Raw genomic sequence first — 14,142 nt, forward strand, 5'->3', positions numbered from 1 at the left:
TCTTTGTTTAGCTTTTTATTCACTAAAGGCTTCAAAATTTATGTATTTTATGTAAGAATGTATTTTTTGGCAAAGTATAGACAGAGACAAAGCTCATAATTGTTCAGGTAAGTGTTCTAGTTATGCGCACAACTGCGCATGTCCTAATTGGCACGTAACGCCATATAAAAGTGCTTAGATTGGTTGTAGGGAAAATTAATTGATGACACCAAAATGGATTAAATGTGTATGATAAAATTAACATACAGCCCTGATTATACTGCAATCTGTGATCATAGCAAATCCTACAGTGTTGAAATCAAGAAAAACACAAAAATGTTAATCCCTTGAGTGCTCAGAGGAAAAAAACACTTTTATTATAAGATTTAAAATGTGACAAAAGTCTATATTGTATCATGAACATAAAAATCATAGAGGAATAATAATCTGGGATATAGTTCAGGTATTTGAAAATCATTTGTATAAACAGAAAATCAGAGGTTTTAGGTGCATGTTAAATCATTTCCACAGGAGCACTCACCAAGCTTTCTACAGATATATATCAACTCTTATCATACCTGCCATATATTAAAACATAAACATTTAACAATGAACTTATTTCCTCAAACAATTTGAAATGGATCTAGTTAAGATGGCCACTCAACTAAGAAATTTACATTTACCATTTACAACTGCAAGTGTTAAAGTAAAACAAAATGCCACAGAAATACTGATGAGAAGTTTGCATGAAGTTATGTTATTAAATCATATGCAGAATAACATGTTGGTTAAAATATGGCTTTAGTACACTTAAGCAGCAGCACTGAGGAAGGAATATTTGATGACAGGTATGTTCAGAAAAACAGGGCCACTTTGCATCATCCCATAATTTTAATGAAGGCCGAGCTGACAACCGAGAGGAATTACAGTACACCGTTCAACATCCGCCATCCAGTTACTCAAATATACTCACATCAGATAACATAAAGGAAATACATCATTTTAAACCATAGCAATACCACAACTGTCCATTTTCTGGTTTCAATGCACCAAAACAGTAATTTATATGCCAACTTAGTAGAAACAAAAAAGGCACTTTAATCTTCTGTAAAGTGTTTGAGACTTATTTCTTCATTCACATATACAAACACTGGCAAGTACATGAAAACAAACCAAAAGAAAGTAAAAATGTTCTCTCATAAAAGCTAACAAACAATACAAAACAAATCTCCTGCTGTAAAATGTTTAGAAACAGTGTATTAGTATTAACAAGTGCAGCATCACATGATGTGTAGACTGTCGGAATGCCTATCCTACAACGTGACATGCATAGTGTTTGTTCGCAACAACATACTGTGCTGCTGGCGTTAGTATACAGACAGCAGCTGATACACAAGTCGAAGCATAGAAAAGTAAGAACATTCTGCCGTTTGCGTGCTGAGGAGAGTCGGGAAGAATAGACCGCATGTGCCGCCACATCTCCAACGAGGGCACGTGTTCAAGTGGAAGGTGCTATTACAGAGATGTGGAGACAGAAACTGCCTCCGTTAGCATTAGGGTGGGGTTCAGAGTGACACCCGGGGGACTCTGCCAAGTGCTGGAGGCTAAAATCTGAGTCTGCAGCGTTAAGGTAGCATACACTTGGTTGCAGCATGTCAGGCAGGCTTGCTTTGGTGGAAAGACTTAAGATTTTCAACAGTGTGGCCACAACTTGGTCCTTGTTTTGTGTTCAGAACACACAGCCGCTCTCTAGTCACAACTGTGTCAACAGACTGGGTAGCTTTTGGAGATAAAGTGAAGCAGAAATTGTTTTAATGCTATATAAATCTAATAATCTAGTAATGAAATTCTTCGCATTGTCGTAAAGCTGAAAACGAGGCCTTTCCCCCCCCAATGATGTCAACAGTGACCGTGTTTGCAGAAAACAACAGTTAGTTTCTTTAATGTCTACACTTTCAATTTACCTTCTGTCATGTCAGAAGTTGCACAAGAACAGTATTGCATCAGTTTTCTTGCTCATCAGGTCCAACAGTCAGGTTAGACTGTGTGCCGAGAGATCGCTTGTATTAATCGTCCATGCTTTGAAATTTAACATTTGAATACAAGCATGGTGCGGCAGTGCTGGATGATCTTTAGATGAATATATTTTTTCCTACACAGGTTCTACAGTTTTATAGCTTTAATTCGATTCTTTTATTAGTGCAAATCCATTTAAACACTTGATACTGTGACCACAGAGTTGCAGCTTCTTTAACAAGAAGTTTTAAAACTCACATTTTTTAAAGCAGGTCGGTCGTGCCACCTCTTTCAAACTAGCTGCAGATATCGCTTAATATTGACTTTGTCAAAAACTCCTGTACTTACAAAAGTCCTCCACAACACAGCCAATGTGCTCCCATAAGGATTGTTTATGGTCAGGATAGCCGGACGCGAAACGTTTCTACTTTTTCTGAAGTGGCTTCACCCTTTCTAGAGATCAAGGCACTGGCAGTTTGAACAAAGCAGAATAGCGGAAATGCACCCTTAGATAGTCCCCTGAAAAGTGTTTGTCATGCTGACTGTTGCCATTTGTGGTATCACTTAAAAGTCTGAAGTGGAGTTACGAAAGCTTTAAATATTCTTAATGCTCAATCCCCGATAAGATGAGTAGAGGTAATGCAGTGGTTATACTCATTTGAGGTGCAACATGTTTGAATAATAGCAGTAAATCCGCTTCCAGAGCGCTGCAGAAAGGTCAAAAACAGTTATTGACTGGAGTCACTGTTTGAAGATTGTTATAAGGCTCGTCTCACACTTATTCATCATATGATCTTTACAGTAGGCTGTTTAAGGAACAGCCACTTCAGTTGAACCTTGGAAGCATAGCTGCTAGATCTTTTTTCACATTACTGTACTCGCTTAATGTACACAACTTCAGAAGATAAATATTGTCACTCACACTTGGATCGCTGTCATTTGGTCCTTTACATGTTCACATATTAGCAGATAAGTGTCTCAAGCTCAAAGTAAGTCTCTCCGTTTTTTTTGTTTTGTTTTAAATCTCAGTGTAAAATGTTCAGATTTGGTCTCTGAGAGGATCGGGTCAGATCTGATGGGCGACTTTAACCCTGCTCCAGACTCTCTGTTTGCACTGCAGAGTACGACACTGCAGACGCCTGTCGGGCGAAGAAAGACGCAGCTCTCTTGGGCTTCAAGCGTTTGATTTCTTTTCCTAAAAAAACAAAACAAAAAACACAAAAATGAACAAAGGCTGAAAAAAAATCTCTGACACTGTGAAACGGCACAGAAGGAGCTACCTCCAGAAAGGATAACGGTGCTGTTAAACAAGTTTGGCCCTCACCGTCATCGACGTAGCTGATGGTGTTGAGCGATTGGACTCGGCTGCACACAACGCTGCCTTGCCTGTGCAGCATCCCGCGCCTTCCGCCGCGCCCATTCTTGCTCCTTTCTTCCTGTCCGCCGGGCTGCTGTGACAAACTCACCTCGCCGTCCATCTCGGCTGCAGCTGCCCCCTCGGACGCAGACTTAAGCTCCACGCAGAACTCGATGAAGCCGCTCATGAGCTCCGCCTTGTTGGAGGCGGGGAAGAAAAAAAATCATAACTGAGTCTGCTGTAGTCTGCTGTTTAATGGCCTATTACAGAACCCAGACATCCTAAGACTGAGGGGTGGGGGATCTAATATCACAATAGAAGTCACTACTTCACCACAATATAGTGCATTTTCTGTAAATTCAGTGAATAGTTTATATAATCGCCACACGTAAAGTACAAATTCTTTTTTACACTTAAATTAATTAATAAAAAATGAACAGTACTCAGTCATACGTGATTATTTTTGTGCTTTTATGTATAACATCTTGACATATGTTTGACATATGACACTTTTCAATATCAAATGACTAAAGACCCAACATAAAATACTCACAAAATATATGAAATGCAAATGCACATTAAAAACGATATAAGGCTATTAAACACTTTAAACAAAATAAATATGGGTCTTATGTGGCATCATCCTTTGTGGCACATACTAGATGACCCTCACACAGTCCCCATGACTCGAGAGCCTCCCTGAGGGCTCTGGCTAACATTTCCCCTGCATGGTCCTCAAGAAAAACAGGACGTCTGCAAACACTGACTGCAGTGTGTCGGTCTCGGATGAAGTGCACTGTGCATACATTTGATGCTGCAGTCTAGCATGACACACTGTAGATTTCCTCCAATGTTTTGGCCCGACACTCATAATATAAATGAGGCAACTGGACTTGTGTGAAGTGTTTTCGGCTGGACATGTCAAGTGTTTTGACCAATTTAGAAATCCCTGTTTCTCGACATTCTAAGTTAGGACCGTGTCTTTACAGATAAAAGTTGCAATAGCTGCAAAAGCAATAATTATCTCCTTCCATCTTTGTGATGTTCTAACACTTGACTCCGTTTTATTTTGAGCACCTAACAGTTCTTTTTTTTTGCTTCTCATTCGTGAACCCTCTCCATACTCTTTCATGTGATCCTTGCGTAGGTGCTAGAACAGGTTTGTTTTGTTGGAGTCTGTGGTGGGGACTGCTTTGTGGTATAATTTTGCAAAGTATAGTTTTCTGGTCCATGTCAGACTTTTTACAACACAACTATGTATATGCTACAGAAGTAGCCCCTCGTTTAGGAACGAGCTCTTTGATTTGTTTTGCAGTAAACAGTGTGCGTGTGACAGCACAAAATAAACAACAGTATAATATGAAACAACAGGCATTTTAATTCCATCTTCCGATATATTTCGCCATATCCTACAGCCCTACTAAGGCTTAGAGCCTGGTGATTATGGTAATAATGCTTTTACTATTAGGTAACAACTTTTTGGTGCCACGTTCACCGAATGAGGACGATAAACCTGAAGCACAAAAATGACTTGATATTTTTTAGGCTTCAGCACCTATATCAATTGTAACACTCATCTAAACATAAATATGCACAGCTGCTTCATTCAATCCTGGAAATCTCACAAACAGCAGGTGTTCTTGACAAGTGACTGCATCTTTTGTCCAAGTTGAAAACATCTCATTTGAAACTGCGTCAGAGGACTACAGCTGACAGCCATAAGACATGCTTGAATAGAGCAAAGAAAGTGGAGATATTCACACCATATTATTTTTTTAATTTCATAAAAAGTTTTCAAACAGCTGGCGTCAGTAGTTGAGCACAGAGGATAGTGGATAGAGGCTTTCTCCAAATGGGCGTAGGCTTCTCCCTTAAAGATAGGGTGAGGAGTTCAGGGCTCAGAGTTGAGCTGCTACTCCACTGTATTAAAAGGAGCCAGTTGACAAGGATGTCTACTAGAAACTGAGATATTCTGAGCATGTCCTACCAAGAAGATTCCCCAAGGCCTGGGAATGCCTCAGTGTTCCCCTTGGGTGAGCTGAAGGAGGTAGCGAGGGGAACACAAAGGAGGTTTGGACTTCTCTGCTAAGGCTGCTGCCACAATGCCTCAGCCCTGATGGATGGATGGAAAAAGTTTCTTACCTGTTTTGAGTAGATCTTTAACAACTTGTTGACAGGAGTGCCGTCTTCATCTCCGTCAAACTCCAGCCACAGGATGTGTGAATCCCCCTCCTCCTCGGGGTAGCTGTGGTCCCAGGAGAGCTCACTAAAGCGCAGGCCAAGCAGCACGTGCTGCGGGAAAACATTTCCATAACAGGAACAGAAACCGAGTGAGAACCACAGCAAGTGTGGCTGCTGTTTTACAAAAGGTGTGAATCACTGCTCACCTTCTCTTTTACATCCATCACATAAACACCTTCCAGGCAGATCCCGATGTTGACAGCTTTACGTTTTCCCCTTTGCAGGATCCCCTGCGCTGGTTTGTCAATCTCCCCAAAGAAGAAAGCGCACCTGTTTTCACATTTAAAGTTAATCATTTGCCTTCTGTGGAAAATTACAATGCAAAAATGTGTCATTATGCTACATCATACCCATAATAAGGCAGCGTGTGACAAGTGTTGAGGTACTGGTGTAGGAGCTGCGTGGGCTCGGGAGAGCTTCCAGCAGATGTGCAGATCTTACTGTACTCCTTAAAAAGGTTCTGCTCCAGCCCGACCTGACGGCTTGACTTCCCTCGCAAAGTAGAGAACAAGCCTCCACTCCCCATGGTGACATGTGCAGGCAGATAAGAAGACAGCTTCTTCTCCCTGTGGAAAACAGAGGACAGAGGTTTGCATCGGATCTGTGAAGTATTTTCTCTCGTCTGCTCCTCTTTCCTAATTTACCCAACTGTCAATCTTTCTTCCTTTCATGTTGGTCTCATTTAAATGTTCTTCGCAGCGCGTCTTACTGTGACTTTTTGTGAGACCAAAGGACAAAATGCACTCATCTCCCAATTAAATTGTCTAGAGTGTAGCTCTAGTTTTTGACCTTTCCTCCTTAAATGCTACCACTCACATTCTTAGATAAACACGCTCCTTAAGTGCAAGAGGACTACTTCCTTTACAGAATCTATTTCATATAATTATGTAGAAATCTTCTGATAAGAGCATCTAGATTTAAAATAACCCATAAACATGCCTCAAAGAATTGCCCGGCTTTGTCTCGTCATCGGCCATCATAGGAATCTATTTTGTTCTACTTTGGACAGTTAACGAAAATGTTTTATGTAGAGGACAAAGCAAGTATCTCGTCTCATTTTTAAACTGGTTGGGGTGCAGCATTATTGTTTATGTTCATGCAGTAAGAACATCGGATTATCTTTCGAAGTATAAAACCTATGGATCAGTCAGTAAATTGCTTTGAAACAGCAGGCAGGAAGTTCAGACACCAGATAAAAACACACAGTAGGATTTTGCAACTCCATAAGCAAAGACTTCCTTAAAAAGTCTATAAATATGCATGTTTTTGTGTAGCTGTGGGTGCCTGTAAGATGCTTCTAAGAGTAGATAGGTTACACTGATAATAATATACCTAATGCTGTATTGTATGTGCAGTGTCAATTTTTAGTACTTCACTTGCAGTGGCTCTTAGACAACCTGACAGAGAAGAAACCAATGATGAATGTTGTCATTAGAAATGCCTTATCCCACCTGCACACCAACAAGTACTTAGAAAAACACTGCAGTGTTCAGGCAACTGTTAATATAAAAAAAGGCTTCTTAAACAAAAGGACGACTGACCTTATTCACAGTATCTGTGTACCTTTTACAGGACTGCATCACATTGTCATAGACTGTAGTGAAGCACTCAAAGCTACTCAGTCTATCAGATCCCTAATTGAGGAATATGCGGGCTGTGGGAAATGGTTTGGGTGGTGCTTTTTACATTGTTTATTTTTTCTACTACATTAGGCTGTGCAGTAGAAAGGAATCATCTCAGAGTCTGACAGATTTATGAAAGGCAGATCGACCATTTCTTTATAAATAAATGGAAGAGAGATACTGTTTCATTTTGTATAAACTGCAAAGTCTGTGTGAACGTGTATGAGCACATTCTCTAAGTGCAAGAGTAAACATACACAGAGTAGAATACTGGGAAAAACTTAGTCAGATTAAGCAAGGATTACTTTTCTGAAATGGCACGCAACTGGCTCACTTTCACAGGTATGTATTAACCTCACTGACTCTGCAGTTTCCTTCTCTTCCATCTATGCTTTAAGAAATGTGTTTTAAAAAAAATGAATCCCACTAAATTATGAAGGCCTTAAGCAAAAATTATTTTAACTACTTTAGGTGGAGGGTACATAATGTGAATAAGGCAATGACTGAATGTTGCCAGACCACTAACAAAACACATAAAATAAACATCAGTAGGGTCTGGGGACCGATTTCTTCCTTTTCTATTATGTAAAGAGGAAGATATAACTGAAGTAGGAAGAAGCAATTGCTTTCAAATTGTCATTGTCCTGTAGATAAATGACTGAAACTGACAAAATCTAACCATTCCTTAAGCTTGTAGCTCACAACTTACCCCCCCAAAGCTACAATTTCAGACCCAGAAGCACAACTGATATAAGACTTAAGACATATCGGCCAATACTTTTTTCTTTCAGGCACATGAAACATAAACAAATTCCCCCTAGCATCATCATGTGTAGTTATTTATGAGCAGTTGCTTCTCACCTTATAGTTGTAGTAAACTGTTGGCTGTCCAGACTAGTTCCCTCATCGAGAGCAATAGACAAAGCTCCAAGACTAGTCCAATGCTCAGGGTCGCAGGGGTATCGACCGGTGAGGATGTTGCTCCTGGCTTCCTCATAAAGAAGTCGCAACACTCCCTCCTCTTGTATCTGCACCGGAGTGAGACAGTAACTCCCAGTAAGCACATTAAATTTGAAACTGAAAAAGAGTTTTTGTCTAATTAAGTCAAAATTTGTATTTCATTTAGCTTCGTTTGATTTGATTTGACATAATATTATGAGTCGTCAACTTTAATTTGCTGCTATGTTTGTAACACAAGGAAACACTGTTAGTTTTAACAAGCCATGTGAAGTCAATAAATTAGACAAAATCTTCAGAAAAATGAAATGCAGACCTCGGTTACCCCTGGAGTATAACACCGTTTCCACCATTCTAAGATTAGTTTAAGTTGTAGCAGAGTTAAGAATACCTGCAGCTCTTTAGATTTCGGATAAAACACACTGCGCCTGTACTGGAGACATGGTTCATCTGTAAAAAGGCAGAGGACAATCATGCTTTACTGTTTCGCGAAGTATTCAAGTCCACATTGGATGACAATCAGCCTCATCATCCAGTGTGGAGGAGTGAGGGTAGAAAGACAATGTGAGTCCCCTCAAGCCCACTCTGCTGTGGCTCACAGTCCTGTGCCGTGGGTGGAATTTACTCCACAGGAAAAGTAACAGCTTTTAAGGGATTATACAATACCTGTGTGATACTTTTTATGCTTTATTAGTGGAAAGCTGTCACTGTACACTAAAAGCACCTGCCACACTGCAAATGTGTGGGCTGATCGTCTCTGAGGGGGAGGTTTTAGGACAAAAAAACAAACAGGAAAAGAAACAAAAAACAGCAGACTGAGTCAGTGCTTCTTACCCCACTTGCAACTCTTTTAAAATGTGCTGTACTTAACACAAGCAGTAACTAACTGTAAAAACTTTTGCTATTCTGTTCTGCATAACACATGCTAAGGGATGCTAATGATTTAGCTCATGAGAACTGCTGTAATCCTAAAAGGATCACATAATCTCTCAAAGTGTGGAATATAACGTCTGTTTTTCTCTTCCTCCAAATGCTTGTTCCATATTTACTTTGATTTTCTACCTGTTTCAGTTGTTTCTTTTCCTGTTCAACAACAGCAGTTCATGTCAATGCCTCCTTTTCCATGTTTCTCTTTTATCACATCCAAGCAAACCTGACAGCCCTTTTATCCATTATTTACCTCAAGTAAGCCAGCAACCACCATTAACGTATAAGTAAGCTAGAAATAAAGAGGAAACAGCTGCAGAAAAAGAAACAAGCTGTTGTCAGCACGTAAAAATGCTTTGTTTGGAGGCAGAAAACCAGGCTGGTGACAGAAGTCAGCTTAAGGCAAACAGAGAGTGCCAATTACTAGACTGGACTGATGTTTACGTGCAGCTCATTGGTAACTACAGTGTATTAGAAACTATAGAATAACATTCTTCAGTCTGTAGAGGATTGCAGCTGTTTAATTGTAAGATTTATGGCAACAAGAGGGCATACTCCGTAAGCAAAAAGCTTTACTTTATCTTATTAGGAAGGATTTACAAGAATAATCTACCACTCAGCAGCAGAAGCCATTATCTTTCCTTTCATCTCTTTGTACACTGCAACACCCTTTTCCCGTACAAAGTTCGAGTCATGCTTTCATTACAGAAACTAGATTTCTTGCGTTGACAGCTTTTCTTTAGTCCAGTGTTTGGTGGCGCACGCAAGTCAAAACTCTGACCTTGTGAAATGTCTTCCTCTGAAGCCTCGGTGAAGCGATACAGCAAGTCGTGCCACTGCCGACACAACTTGTACGGTTGATGCCTCGTCTTTAACTGCAGTTCTGAAGATAGGGAGTGAGGAAAAAAGTTATGCAGCAGCATGTTTTACTCATATCAAGTGATATCACATAATACAGTTAAGTGATAGAAATATGAGGAGGAGGGTTGAGGTTCTAACCGAGCAGTGGAGAGCAAAGCCAGAAGGCAAAAACATCCTGTACAGACTCAGGAGTATGGAGAGCTTCACGAACGTTGCGGCCCAGCTCTTGCACGGTGACAGTGCCGAGCCCTTCTAGAGTTAAGTGTACTGCACTGTCACCAAACAAGTATATAAGCACATCTTGAGCTGTGTGAACAAACATAATTTAAAAAAAAGCAAAGAGATTAATAACAAAAACAATAATAATAGATTAACTACTTTGGGGGTTTTTTGCACGATAAAATAATCTGGGTGAGACTGTTTGACATCATACCACGAGATAGTGTTGCAGAGGAAGCCACACTTCCTCTTAGCGAGTGATCATCTGATGAATCTGGAGGAAAACTGCACTCATCTCCTTCCATCTCTAACCTGAAATGAAAACACCAAAAATTCAGATGAGTAACAACACAGACTCACGACAAGATTCTTTACAGGGAGGAGCAATGCAACGGGAAGGGATGGCTAGAAATCTACCCAAGTGTCTGATGGGTGAGACAAAACAATCACCAGGAGTGAAAATCAAAACAATACTGTAAACTGCACTTGAGGAACACAAACACGTCGCAGTTGAACACAGAAGTGGCAACAGAGGCAGCACACCTGCGATATATTACAGTCCCACTCCCAACCCAAATGGACTCTCAAGTTATTCATCAACAGTATACTAAAAGGAAATGCCAGCAAAGCGGTGTAGGCGTGTGTGCTGCTTATACTGACATTCTTACACATGTGTGTAATAGCTTGGGAATAGCCACATAATATATCTCTAAACAAAGCATTACAGCTAAGTAACCTCTTCAGAGATAACTAGACCAGCAGGAATTCAATTCAATTTTATTTATATAGCGCCAAATCACAAGAACAGTCGCCTCAAGGAGCTTTATATTGTAAGGTAGACCCTACAATAATAGGGGGTGCATCTTTATCACTTTATTCCATTTGGTGCTCTTTCTATTATATTTTGTTCAAAACAAAAGTCAGGGTTCAATACATAACCCAGCGCCACCTCGTGTTTTTAACCCGAGAATGATCCTATACGATCACTACATCCCAGTCAGTCGACTGCTGACCTCACCCTGTTCAACTGCAGTGCTCCGTGAGCACCAACATGTAACTGTTACGGTTTTTAACGTGGCTTCGAACATTTCTAGAACAGCCTTCATACCGTTACAGAGAGACAACAAACACGGGCGTCGTTGAAACGGGCAACATCTCGCCGCCCGTGGATAAAATAATAGCTAGCTCCTCAGTTTTAACAGGGCTGCCCCAAACTCAGCCGGGGATGAAATTTGTGTGACATTATAGAGAATAACTCAACACACAAAAAGTGAATTGCGTAGACTATTATCTAAAAGGCAGTTGAAAACACCATGCTAGCTAAATAAGCTAGGCATCGGAAATATTACCAACACTGGACGTCACTGCGATCATTTTAGACGTGTTAATGCGCTTCATTTATCTGCCAGTAGGAAACAATTTAGATGCCGAAGCTATCTGGCCCATTGGCTAACTTTGTGTGTGTTTTGTTTAACAGAGTGACCCACTATTAATAGCAAGTGATGAAACTACTATGTTCCAATGTCTCTGTTGTCCACCTACCTGCCAGTTCCTGTAAGTTTCCGTCCACTCGCTTCTCTCGATGGGATCCTGTTGATTTTGTAAATACTGTGGCCAAGTACACCAACTAATTAAAAACCCGCTGTTATTGCCCTCACCACAGCTTCCCAGCTACCCTGAACTAGCTCTTCTAGCAGTTGCAACAGTTTCAAATTGTGCGACTCCCGAACGACTTGATTATTCTAACCCGTTCCTCATTACTTGGGTGTGACAGCCAAGCTAGAAGATTTTTTTAACCACAGCAATTCAAATATTTCTAAATTAAACAGTCGCGGAGGCAATTGGAAGCGAATATCCATACATGTTCCATCTGGAGGTAGTTTGAAAGTTCACTGACTGACATAGAGTGTACACTTTGAAGTCGTTCACATGAGATCGGGTCAAAAATATTTGATCCTCAGAATGACGGGGAAAATGAGGCGAACGTCAGAGAGTGCGTCGTCCCGTCACGTGACTGAAACGTAATCGCAGCTGTACTTCAGCAGGCAGCGGATTCATTCTGCTTATCTGCTGACTGTCATTAAGTTTACCTGCGAAAAACAGATTACAGCCACGGTAATACAATCGATTCCACGCAGTCACAGCTTCAGACGTCCTCATGAATCAACTTTGATCTGATACAGTCTCAACCCGTGTCTCACAAAGTGGTATTTATTGGATTGCATTTACTCACAGTTTAATATCACCCATTGTATTTCCCCATATTTATAGCCTTCTTAAATTGTATGTGTATATATCCTTGGCAGTATATTGACCTGTTATTTAAGTTTAATGCACCATGTCAGGGAGTATTGCCATAATTATGTTATCCTTGCATAATGACAATAAAGAGTCATGAATCTTTTCAACAGATTTAAAAACAGTGACTCTAAATATACACCGACCAGGCATAACATTATGACCACCTGCCTAAAGTTGCGTTTGTCACATGTCACCCTTTTGCTGACCCATGGAGGCATGGACTCCACTAGTGTTAGAGAGTTATCTCTGGGATGCTGGGATGATAGCTCCCTCAGGACTTAAACTCCGGTCAGAGAGTGGGGCACAGAGAGTGATGTCCGGATATACTTTAATGGAAGTTAATAGCAGCTCAACAGTACAGCAGTAGGCATACTTAACGAATGTGGGAGGGGTGGACAGACGTGTGGTTCTGAATAACAAGAAACAAGGAGAAACAATTTTCACATATAAATATAACACTCGTCACTTCCCAACATCATGCCAATATAATGATCTGTAACCCAAATAATCAGCTGAATGCTCTGACATAAGAAAGTCCCACAATCCCATTTAAACAGGCAGGAAACAAGAATATCTATATATCTCAGACAACAGAAAAGACCTAATGCCCCCAAATTAGGAAAGGTCAGCAATTACATGGTCTTCAGTGCCCTCTTGTGGCTAAATAACACAACCGCGGTACACAGATCCAACCCGCAACAAATGCTACGGTGGTAAGTCACATGCCTCTACCACTCTCGATAAATCTCCTAGCATAAACCCCCTGTAATCAATGTCAAAGTACAACCCGTGCTATAAGTGGAAATAGACTCGTAGAACTGGAGGGATTTTGACTCACATTTGCACAGGAACGCACACGGCTGGAGATCGCTATTCCCCCACACTGATGGAGAAAAAACATGGCTAGTGCTCCTCGGACTCGTGATACGGCAGGAGCGTCGTAAAAGCATGTGACGTCACCACCGCAGCAAACAGTAAGAACAAAGTGGAACTTATCGGCAGAAATTAACACTGCACTTATAGCGATGCGATTGAAATATAAGGAGACTTTCGGACACAGCCGCCCCCAAATTTAAGTGATAAATTTGCTCTTCAACCGAAAGTCTAAGCATCATTGGGTTTACAGGCCTCATCATCCTCCCAGGCTGAGAGTCTGACTAATCTGGCAACTGGTCGAAGATATGTCTGTCCCTTGATTGTCACCTCAGCCGCTCTCACCCGACCGTCTGGCCCTGGACAGGCCTTGACCACCTTTCCGATGGGCCACTGCGCTCGCGGTAGTTGTGAGTCAACCACCATAACCACTTGTCCCATGGTCAACTTGTCAGTTTCCCCCTGCCATCTTTGTCTCCTCTGAAGATCCGGCAGATGGTGACGCAGGAAGTTGGACCAAAAATGGTCCGCCAGAATCTGACTATGGCGCCATCGCCGTCTTCCCAGCATCTCACTCGAAGCATAAATCACCTGGGGGAGTGATGCATCTCGTCGCCCCATTAGCAATAAGTTGGGTGTGACTGGATCCGGATCCGCTACATCCGAAGAGACATACCCTAGAGGCTTTGCATTAATGATCCCTTCCACTTCGATCAGCACAGTTTGCAAAACTGCCTCTGTCACCGTATGGCCTCCCAACACCACTTGAAGAGCTGTCTTCACAGACCT

The 14,142-nt window shown here is 41.2% G+C and overlaps 1 protein-coding gene across 2 annotated transcripts; it reads right to left on the reverse strand.

Annotated features, from left to right (window-relative positions):
- Positions 1-334: 334 nt before the first annotated feature.
- frmd8 (FERM domain containing 8) lies at positions 335-12,178 on the reverse strand. 2 transcript variants are annotated; one of them, XM_026182240.2, is made up of 11 exons: positions 11,722-12,169; positions 10,394-10,491; positions 10,099-10,266; positions 9,881-9,982; positions 8,564-8,622; positions 8,077-8,243; positions 5,944-6,159; positions 5,740-5,863; positions 5,495-5,644; positions 3,320-3,548; positions 335-3,190 (listed from the first exon to the last, which is right to left on the reverse strand). In XM_026182240.2, exons 2-11 carry the CDS (start codon positions 10,482-10,484, stop codon positions 3,081-3,083), a joined length of 1,416 nt encoding a protein of 471 aa, XP_026038025.1. In that variant the 5' UTR covers positions 10,485-10,491; positions 11,722-12,169; the 3' UTR covers positions 335-3,080. The 2 variants fall into 2 exon arrangements, with proteins under 2 accessions (XP_026038025.1, XP_080163161.1); XM_080307035.1 differs by having other exon boundaries at positions 335-3,548; positions 11,722-12,178.
- Between the last annotated feature and the right edge of the window lie 1,964 nt (positions 12,179-14,142).

Source organism: Astatotilapia calliptera, chromosome 10, assembly GCF_964374335.1.
Source record: "Astatotilapia calliptera chromosome 10, fAstCal68.1, whole genome shotgun sequence".
NCBI classification, from domain to species: Eukaryota; Metazoa; Chordata; class Actinopteri; order Cichliformes; family Cichlidae; genus Astatotilapia; species Astatotilapia calliptera.

Coding starts and splice junctions, on each gene's coding strand:
- frmd8 (XM_080307035.1), bottom strand. CDS start 10,484: ATGGAAGGAGATGAGTGCAGTTTTCCTCCAGATTCATCAGATGATCAC. Junction 10,267..10,393: donor CTCTGCAACACTATCTCGTG/GTATGATGTCAA, acceptor TTGTTCACACAG/CTCAAGATGTGCTTATATAC. Junction 3,549..5,494: donor TAAAGATCTACTCAAAACAG/GTAAGAAACTTT, acceptor GCCTCCAACAAG/GCGGAGCTCATGAGCGGCTT.